The sequence below is a fragment of the Lagopus muta genome, chromosome 1 (genome assembly GCF_023343835.1).
Source record: "Lagopus muta isolate bLagMut1 chromosome 1, bLagMut1 primary, whole genome shotgun sequence".
Classification (NCBI taxonomy): Eukaryota; Metazoa; Chordata; class Aves; order Galliformes; family Phasianidae; genus Lagopus; species Lagopus muta.
The window spans coordinates 20,078,360-20,088,713 of NC_064433.1; the positions used below are offsets into that span (position 1 = coordinate 20,078,360).

Below are 10,354 nucleotides of genomic sequence, written 5' to 3' on the forward strand. Positions count from 1 at the left end.
CAGACTGACGGGCGCTGCTGCTCCATCAGCCCCAGAGGAAGCATCGCAAACCCAGCAGCCACCCCCCAGTTTCAGTAATGATCCCATGACACTTTGTGGAAAAAAAACCAACATTGTATTTGATTTACAATTAACAGGATTTACAAATAATGACAAAGAAATGGATTAGCCATGAAATTAAGATGCTTTTGTTGATGAAGAAGTAGCTGGCAAAGCAGCTTTATGTAGCGGTCATGTACCTCAGTCCTACACGGTGTACAATAACTTACAGCCCAGGCAAGGTCAGGAACAGTAATACGCAAATGCAACGAGTCGAGTACAAAAACAAAACAAAAGCCCTCTCAGCCTGCTGGCCTGGCATTGGTGAGGCTTCCCATTTCTGTAGCTGGTGGGAAGATCCACTGACAAACACCAGGAGGCTTTCCAAAAAGAAAAAAACAAATCAGCCAACGGTAGAACCGACCTTATGGCCACGCGGCAGCCTGGGTCAGCGGCCGAGGCTGGGGGTGGGCGCTGGGCAGGGCAGGGAGTGAACTCACACTGATGGCAGCGCTTCCCTAAGATGCTACTTCACTGCCAACACTGGCGAGACAAAAGGGAACGAGGATCTCTGATGTGCAATACAGCAATTGAAGAAGGCGTACCGAGCTTTTGGATTTGTACGTAGCTTACATACGTTGTAAGCGCACGCTTCCCACTAGTGACTTTAGCTGTCTTTGCTATGGATTGATGGTGTTGTTTGATCAGATGCAGAATTCCAAGGCTCAAAACAGTGGTTTTCAACACGTGGGCATACAGGTTTTCCAATATTGTACTAGTATTTTACATCACAAATACAATAAAAACAAGTGATGGTAATTCTAGGACAGTTCCAAATAAAAAAATCATCAGAACCATTCTAAAATAAGATATTATACATAATCAGATCATGTTAAACAACACACTCTCGGCAAGCGGCTAATTACAAGCATTCTGCTGGTCATGGTTTTCACACAAAAGTCATTCAATAGCACATAAATATTTCTTTTTCTGATCTGCTTCTTTTTACAAAACCATTCATCAGATTCACAGAATTAGTACAAGTAAGGCACATTAGCATATATCATTAAACTCACATTGATAACAAAGGGTTGTGAAGATTTAAGGACTAATTCTCCTTTGCGGTGACTTCTGAACCAAAAGAGGCTCTCTATCAGAAGAACCCTCCTCACAGCCACGGCATCACTGTCACTTCCATTGCAGCCAACTGTGCTGGGCGCAGGACTGTGCTTTACTGTGGGCATAAATAATTAACCTAAGAACTGTGTGTGGCAGCAAAACCCATTGGCAGATCTCACAGAGAAAGTGGTCACGTTGTTTACTACGTTCTGAGCACAGACGAAGTTTTGGAGCTACGTGGAAGTCAATTTCCAGTTATCAAAATAAAAGGGGATATTGCATGGTTCTCTGAATATGCGGTTATTTTCCTAGTACAAATATTGCTTAAAATATAAAGGATGCTATAATATTGAGTTTACTTGCATAATGAATTCTAAATGCTGATGTCTTAGATTGTATGCAATTAACTGAACTACAGACTCGCCTTCCTCCACCCCCCACCCTGCCCCCAGCCAAAGGACTCTCCTTCCCACAGAAGATTCATTTACACACAACACAGCTTTTAATTAGAAGCATAATTTACAGTAAAAATTTTTTACATTACACCTCTGCTATCAAAAAAACATGAAATCTTTCATTTAAAGTTGTAATTACACATTAAAAAATAGAACACTATTTCCTTAACAGGAAGAATGAATTTGAACATCTTCAGATCAGATTTCTTTATTGCGGCTTTCGAGTCAAAGGTCAGTCACTTTATTCTCTAACGCAGCTGCTATTTGCTGTAAACGGAAGGCAAGCTGCATTTTTTGTGCAGCTGGATCCTCTTCAAGTGCATTTATAATCTGGAAGAAATAAACACAGAATGTTTAGAATCCTTTAGCTTAAAATATACGACGCCGTTCCCAGACCGAGTGTCTGACACTGCTTTGGTTTCCAAGCCTTTTGCATTCACCTGGTGCTGGAGATAAGGTCCTTCTATGGGTCCCACATTCTGTTCTACACACGAAGACAGTAAAAGTGACAGCCTCCGTTATTTTATCTAAGTTACCACAATGTTTTGCATTACGCTGGGATCCAAGAAAATTAATAGATAGCACTTTTGAAATATTGCACTGCAAGGTGGAGCAGACAGCGGGAGAAACATCAGAAACACCGCCTTTACAGCCAGTTAAGAGTTTTACCTGCAGAACACCCTCGAGGGTCATTTACCAGCAGTAATTAAAGCTCTCTCCCATTGGCTTTGGCTATGGGCAGCTCCTGGGTGGCACAAGTGAGGGCAGTACTAAGTGTTGGCAGTCTGTGAGCAGTGAGCTGAAGGAGACGGGTCGTCACAGTGCCGTCGAGCTGCCAGCCCCCCCTTTGCTTCCCCAGGTAGAGCTGTGCACGGCTCAGGAAGCACCAGAGCCCATAGAGCCCATCGGAGCAGCGGCCCTCACGCAGCCCCACCGTATGGAGTGTGTGCAGGAAGGGTATGTGCAGGAAAGGTATGTGCAGGAAGGGTATGTGCAGGAAGGCCCCACGCCAAGGCACGAGGGATTTCAAAACGAGAGCTCGAAAAGGTCAGCTGTTATGAGAAGGTTTTTCTTCAAATAGAGTTTTTAAGGGCTTCTCTAGATCAAATTTCAAAGGTTTTGAAAGGTTTTCATTCCTACCATCCTTTAGGGAAACTCTTCCACCAACTGTTAGATTTCTCCATTAGGGGAATGCACGGTATGGCAAAACTGTTCTTTTTCTACAGCCGGCTTTATTAATAAAAGTCAGCCGCTGTCAGCAAGCAGACACCTTTAGCTGTGTTTAAATACTACCTAAGTCGGCAAATATAAGGGCTGGAGAAATAGAGTCTGCCTGTCACTGCCTGCGGTTCCCGCTGCTTCGTGAGCTTTATTGACAATGGAGATTAATGCAGTCAGTTTCAATCCAGCTAATAATTTCCCTTTTGAGGACTGGTATGGCATTAGAGTTTCAAACACTGGAGCAAATTTGTTTAGAAATCATTATTTTAATGGATTTGTTTTCAAAGTGTGAAAACATTTTTACAAGACAGAGTTAATAAACTCTTATTACGGTATTTAAATAGGGCCTAATTTAATTTGATATTGTTCCCCTAATTTAAACATTTACACCTAGCTGTAACGCCTCAAATCGAGACTAAATAATTCATGATTATCTCTGCTGGTGAATGTAACCTTCACATAAATGTGGACAATTAGAGCTTACCCACTTAGTCACTGTCAAGCCCTGCAGAGATGCACAGGGGGCAGCGTGTTCTGCAGCCGCTGCTTCAGCAACAAAGATAAGGGCCATCGCATAATGTTCCAATTTATGCAAATTAAAGCATTTTTATGGAAAATAAATAAGCTCAATTAATTTTCCTGAATAGTTCTTGACGTATTATCTCCCTAACTCCGAATTAGCAGCCTTTTGATCACAGGCATCTCGTTGTTGTACAGTGATGTATGCAAAAGAAAGGGCTGCAGCTCTGCTTTGTTGTTTGCTGCCTCGCCCCTGATAAGCGCCAACTGATGGCTGAGCAGAGAGCAGGCGCCATCTGTGCCAGCCTCCAAATTGGAGAATCCCAAAACCACAGCAGGGAGCAGAGACAAGGGGATGTGGGAGAAGCAGGGCTTTATGGTTCACCTGTCACACAGGTTCCTTGGGTGTTTCCATAACAGGTCAGGACAAAGAGATCACAGAATGACTGGGGTTGGAAGGCACCTCAAAGCCCACCCAGCCCCTGCCATGGGCAGGCTGCCACCCACCAGCTCAGGCTGCCCAGTGCCCCATCCAACCTGTTGTGGAACACCTCCAGGGATGGGACACTCACAGCTTCTCTAGGCAACTTGTGCCGGTGCCTCACCACCCTCTGAGTAAAGAATTTCTTCCTGATACCTAATCTGAACCTCTTTTAATTTAAAATCACTATCCCTTCTCCTCTCATACACTTCCTGGAGGAGTCTCCTTCAGGCACCAAAAGGCTGCTATCGGGACACCCTGAAGCCTGCTCTTCTCCAAGCCAAATGACCCCAACTCTCTCAGCCTGCCTTCATGGAAGAGATGCTCCAGTCTCTGATCATCTTTGTGGCCCTCTTCTGGACCTACTCCAACAGGTCCATATCCTTATATTGAGGTCCCCAAAGCGGACCGCAGTACTGCAGGTGGGCTTTTATGAGGGCAGAGCATAGAGGCTGAAGCACCTCCCTTTCCCTGCTGGCCACCACTCTTCTGATGCAGCCCAGGATACAAGTCAGCTTTTTCCAGATATTCTGGAATATGTTGAAAAGAAGTTTACTCAGCTCCGGGGATGTGTAAATCAAAGCCATTAGGTTTGACTGTGAATCTCCAAACACTTTTCCTACTAACCCCATTGCAAGATGTCTCAAGATGAGTTGGTTCTCTTTGCTTATGTCTGTTTTAAAGCTGTAGGAAGCAGCTGCAGTGAAGCCGGGTATCAGACTCACTGCTTTTAGTGCTATATTTAAGTGAAAACAAGAACTGTGCTGAGGTGCAAGACAAACTGAAGCGAGCTCACATGTGCTGCACTCTTTTTTTTTGATTCAGCATCTGTTCTTACTTGCTTTGATTTAATTCTGAGAGTTTTCTGGAGGCATTCATTTCCATGGAAACCTTTGGATAAAAGTTTCCCTCTCTCTTTTTGTTTTCAGATTAAATTTGGAGAGCCGTAGCCACAGCCCAGCGACACTGGGATATTCTTTGTCCCCCTTTGCTCAGGGCCTGAAGAATCCAAGAAACACTTTGGACTGAATCTGTGAGCCTCCTTTTGAATCTGTTCTCAGCAGTTGTTCTGCCGCGGTTTACCTTGGGCAGGCACTTCATTTGGCAAGGCAAATTGGGAGCAACAGCACACATGGAAGTTCTAAGTGCATCTTAACTAATGAAAGAGGCACTGTCCCATTCCTAGAAACAAAGCAAATTTAATGGATTGTTCCTAGTAGAAAAAAACTAATGTCTTAAAACCTGACAAAGGCTCTGATGACTGCTTTTTGCTCGGTGACATCCTTATTTCCTAATTCTTGGAATCTGGATGGTAGAACTGGAAGAGAAAGGATTTTTAAATCTATTTTTCTTTCAGATCTCATTAAGCAATCACTGACAAAATCGGATACCCCATAGTGAAACTTCATTTCTAAGAACACACCCTTGAGCAATGTAATTTCCAAGGAACACGTCTGACCACAGAGTTAGAGCTTTCTGTTCAACGCTGCTTTTACCTCATTATCCAGGGAAGGTCAGCCTTTGTAACTTTTTATTGTTATTACATACAAAAGAAAAGAAACCCCGCTTCTTACCTCATCATAGTATTTGTTAGTGTACTGGTAGAGTTGGTGTAGAGCCACAAGCGTGTTCAAGGAATCAGTATGTGCCTGTTAAACAACACACATGAGCAGCAAATGTCAAAATTGCATCACAGACAGTTGAAAGTTATGCACACACATGACTGTTGGATACAGCAGACAGTCCCGTTTTCATATTCAAGTTCTGTATCTTTTACCTCCTGCTACGTGGAGGAAAAAGGAGTGAAAAAACTTTTGTCTGGTGATTTTGAGATCTAGATTTTCCCACTGTTGTTTTTCCAGCCTGTCTGCAGCTCCAACACAGAACGTGGAAAATATTTTGAACTTTGTCAAACCACAGATCACAGCTGTAACATCTGTTAAGTGCATGGGTGAACTAAGCTGTTCAGTAATCTAAGTACTGCTGAAATACCACACATTGGTTTTGTCACCGCTGTGTTTGTTTGAAATCATTTCTTCAGCTCTTTACAACTGTTTGTAGGAGTTCATACCTCACTACAAGAAAGGTGTGACTCATCAAGAGAGCAAAGGCATGTATGTTTGGAAAAAGCCATTTGAGTCTTGAAGATGGAAAGAAGAGAGACAGAAAGGTTAAGAGAAAAGGAGTTTAAAATGAAGCTAGAATTGTCCCTTCCATTACCTCTCCCTCCATTCCCCTCATGACATTTAACTACACAGTGACTGTGCTCCACCTGTCCTAAACAGATGCTTTTCATCCATATCATAGAATTCAAGTCTCTTGAATTGCAGAAATTTTAGATTTTTAAACCAGTTAAGAAAATAAAAGAATGGCAAAAAAGCTTCTGGCATAAATGAGTATCCAAGCCATAAAGCAGCAGAGTAACATCCATCTTTTCTTACCCTACAAAGTCACTTCCAGAGCTGGTCAAAATTTGCAATGTTCTGTCAGTCTTTTCACGCTTACTTTGATCATAATTTATAGTGTAATTAGAAATGATCAACATATTATGCTGATTTTAAGACATTCTTCTGAACTTACTTTTAATTACCATTTTTTAAATCAATAAAATGAACTGGAAAATGAAATGTCACCACATGTGAGCTTTGCAGTGACTGACAGAAAATAGAAAGATTCTCCTGAGGATGATCTGCAAAATGCGAGGTCCTAAGGGCATTGAAATAAACAAACCATGAGAATCCCCACATTTCTTTATAGCAACAGGACTCTTGAAATAACATAAGCAAGTAAACAAACCAGTCACTGTGTACAGTATTCAGTACTCTTTCAGATTGGCAAGGGCTTCTGCAGGTTCTCTGAGTTGAATCAAGTGCTTGGAAAGCACGGGCCTGGCCTAGCTAAGCTGAGCAACACAGGCTTTTGCAAGAATGAAGCAGATTTTGCTCCCTAAATCCCCAGTTGATGCCCACAGCTAGCAACCAACCTCCTCTGCTCTCCTCCATTACAGGTAACACCAGAGAGCCTGTACTGTGAAAAGAAAAAGTGCAAATCAAGCAAGCTCATGATGAGCTTCTTGTGGTAAAGTAAAAATATTGCCTTCATATAGACAGCACTAAAATGTGCTGTACTTAACGTATGCAAATTGCCTTTCATTTCTGGAGTCAAATTCTTGATGTGGTAGCACTCTGAACCCAGTCACTACTTGTTATGTACTTGTTATCAGTATAGTCAATGCTAAAAATCACCTATGTGCTGCAAAGAGAAAATACCTTTCAACAGTGCTGGAATTTTTCCACAACAGATGTGAAAAAGTCTAAGTACTCTGCACTGGCATCTACATCACTCAAAGAGATTTGTGATGACAACCATTCTTGATTCCATTCACTAATCAACACTTCAAAAAGCCCAAATGCACTGCAACAAGCAGGAGTTTATCAAAGAGATATGAAGTAGCTCATTTGATGCTTAAATACACAAAAACCCCACTCGTCAAGATAGAACGAGAAGACAAAAACAGTGCTATACTTGGCTTCCATTTCAGGACAAGGAAACTTAATTCATTCTTACCCTAGAGATTTCTGCTAGATGGGTATTCATATCTTGGTCACTGACCGGTACCATCTGACGAATACCTTTGTAGTAACTGCAACAAATGAAAACAAATTTCACTTAGATGAGATACACTGTGGTTTCCTGGTAATCCAGTGTTTTGATTTTGTAATTCCTTTAAACAGCTTTCCTAATAGTGCAGATGTTCTACCACAGCAGGGCAGTGACTCACTTAGCTCCTCAATCTCCCAGCAGTCATTGGTACTTGATACCCCTGTAAGAAAGGCAAATTGCACCAGCTTGCGCAGGCCCGTAGCACAGGACAGGAATCTACTTATTACCCCAATGATGATTATTGCAGGTGTTAAAACTTCCGAAGTAACCAGCCAGTGAGAGTTGTGTCCTGCAGCAGGTCCTGGCGGTATTCATACAATTCCCAAATCAGTAATTGAATAAAGTCAGAGACTGGATAGAAATAATGTTGTTGTGAAAATGTTTTAGGATTTGATTCCTACTCAGTAATGGAAGTGCAGCACTGGTTAGACAGATGAGTGGATAAGAACAGTCATCATGGAGAACAGCACTGTGTGCTCCCCAAATAACTCTGTCCATCTGTTGCACTGGGTCACAATGACACTTCATTTGAACACTGCTGCCAAGGGAACGTTTTAACATTCAGGTGTAAAATTTTTTACATTTGACTGCTGACTTTTTGCCTCTGCATTGATTTTTCCTGTTACTGAGTGTATTTGCAAAGCTTAAAACGCTAACAACTCTGCATCAACAAGGAAAGTCTCTTTATACTTACTCTTCCACCATTTTCTTATAATTAGAGATCTCTTTCGCATAAAGTAATTTATTACTTGGAGAATCCTGAAAAAAATCAGAATGGAAACTTGGTTGATTTATGAACCATCTAACAGGCAACATGAAGTCAAGAACCTAAGGTCAAGCCTTTCTAATCGTATGCACTTGAGCTTTGCAGATTTTAACATTCCAGTGCTTATTATTAACATTATTATCATTATGAACATTTACTTCGATACATGGGGGAGACTGTCTTTAAATACAGCATTATTGTTGGGTTTGACAAATGTATCACTGGAAGATGATTTTAAATTACGGTGGACATGAAATAATCGGTTCTTAAACTTGCTTTTTTTTTAAAAGCAGTTGATATTTTCTGCTTTTTAGGACTATCAGTTGGCAGACTGCACAGTAACATTGACAGGCTCACCAACCTGCTAAGTGGTGAAATGCTAACTTCATTATAAAACTGGAAGGAAACTATCACTGCTGTATCTTCTCAGAGAATTGGTATTGTCTAGGACAATGCCCTGTGTCTTGTCAGGCATGAATGTAGTCAGGATGTAGAATGCAAATTACTTACTCTGCTTAATTTGTGCTCTGTTCTTGTGCAAGCATCCATGAAAGTCTGTGCAATGACTGACAAGGAAGCATCCACTACTTCATGAACGTGAACATCAAAGATGAAATGGGGATTTTTCAGTATGTTTACCCAGAATCTAAGAGGCAAGCTGAGAAGAAAGGAAAAAGGTAAAAAAAAAAATCTGCACAATAAATGTTCTACAACAACAAGTGGAATTAAATACGGGTTTTGCATTTTGATCTCCTCACTACTCTGAAACTTAATTTTATATTTCAACAATTACACAGGCTGTCTTTTGTCTATTTTCCATGTCTGGAAACAAAGCCTTTACAACTCTAGCAGAAAAATAAGAAAAGCTTGTTGGAGAAGAATCCTGAGTGCCTCAGAACAGCAAGAGGAGATGCCTGTGTGGTTAGAGAAACTACCTGACCAACATTTTCTTAGATTTTGTGCACTGGCAACTCTGGTCCCTTTTGCCTTTTGCTTTCCTCTTCTCTGAGGAAAGATGAAAAGCAAAGAAAGTAATCTGCCTACTACTCTCCTGTAGGTAGGTGACTTTCATTTTTGTGACTTGTAGACAGGAAATCCTTTTGATCATATTATCTCAATTAAAATGATTCTGAGAATTACAAATGATATCTACTTTGATTTGTGGTGATAGTGCCAGCACATACCTGGCAATCACACTCCCATTTCCCTACTGTGTTCATACCTGTTTGTTTTCCAGATGTGAATGGTATCTTCATCCTTGATGTCGTGTTTCTCTGCTTGCTCATCAAGAAAGTCAAAGAAGTATTTCACAGCTGGTGGCACTACATGGTTTGAGTTGAGCACACTATGAAAGAAGTCATCTACAAACTGCTGAAGTGTTCCCTAAAATATAAATTTTGAATAAATGTGAATAAAAAGAAATTTTGCATTGCAGGCCTCAGTGCCATCCTTTAATGCAGTTGCAGTTACTGACGGCCCTCAATTCTGAGTGCTGATGCTGTCCAATGACAAAAACTCCTTAATGCAATGAACTTGCAAACATCTCAAACAGTGAAGACCTTCTAGAGAACAATTTTATGCTGTAATCTAAAGGCTGATTTAATCAGCTATTGTTTGGTTAACACAGAAAGCTTCTGCCTGACAGAAATATAGCAGAACCCAGTAGCTAAGTATACAAAAGATATACAATTCAAGGTCATTGTCCATGTAAAAATAGCAATTTTCTAATTGTTTTGCAGCTTCCCACCTCCATTTGCTCAGACTCCAGAGCATCATGTACCAGTAAAACAATTTTAGATACAGACTGGGAGGAAAAAGTACCATTTGTCTTGTTATGGAAAGCACTTGGGTCTCATCAGATATCCAGCTTTACAAGCTCTACCAAGTGTGAGGGGTGAAGCATCCCTAGGGGGCTGCACTTCTGACTGGATCCCTGCACCTGCCTGGACCTTACAGACTATCACTTCTGAGACTGTCCCTGTGTTTTAGAGAAGGCTTTGTTGAGGCCACATGTAGTTTCTCCTCAGTCAGTCAGTTGGCCCTAGAGACACTGGGAGAAGGGTTGCATCCTCTCTTTCTTCATCACTCGAG

The 10,354-nt window shown here is 41.4% G+C and overlaps 1 protein-coding gene across 4 annotated transcripts in view; it reads right to left on the reverse strand.

The window, feature by feature from the left end:
- Window positions 1-1,637: 1,637 nt before the first annotated feature.
- PLXNB2 (plexin B2) overlaps window positions 1,638-10,354 on the reverse strand; it is a 248,050-nt gene continuing 239,333 nt past the window's right edge. For all 4 annotated transcript variants that reach the window (XM_048934711.1, XM_048934511.1, XM_048934604.1 and 1 more), the window contains exons 34-39: window positions 9,486-9,646; window positions 8,774-8,921; window positions 8,192-8,256; window positions 7,402-7,477; window positions 5,409-5,483; window positions 1,638-1,943 (exon numbers count right to left, since the gene is read on the reverse strand). In XM_048934711.1, coding sequence (XP_048790668.1) covers window positions 1,839-1,943; window positions 5,409-5,483; window positions 7,402-7,477; window positions 8,192-8,256; window positions 8,774-8,921; window positions 9,486-9,646 — 630 coding nt within the window. In that variant the 3' untranslated portion in view covers window positions 1,638-1,838. The remainder of the gene's footprint in view (window positions 1,944-5,408; window positions 5,484-7,401; window positions 7,478-8,191; window positions 8,257-8,773; window positions 8,922-9,485; window positions 9,647-10,354) is intronic.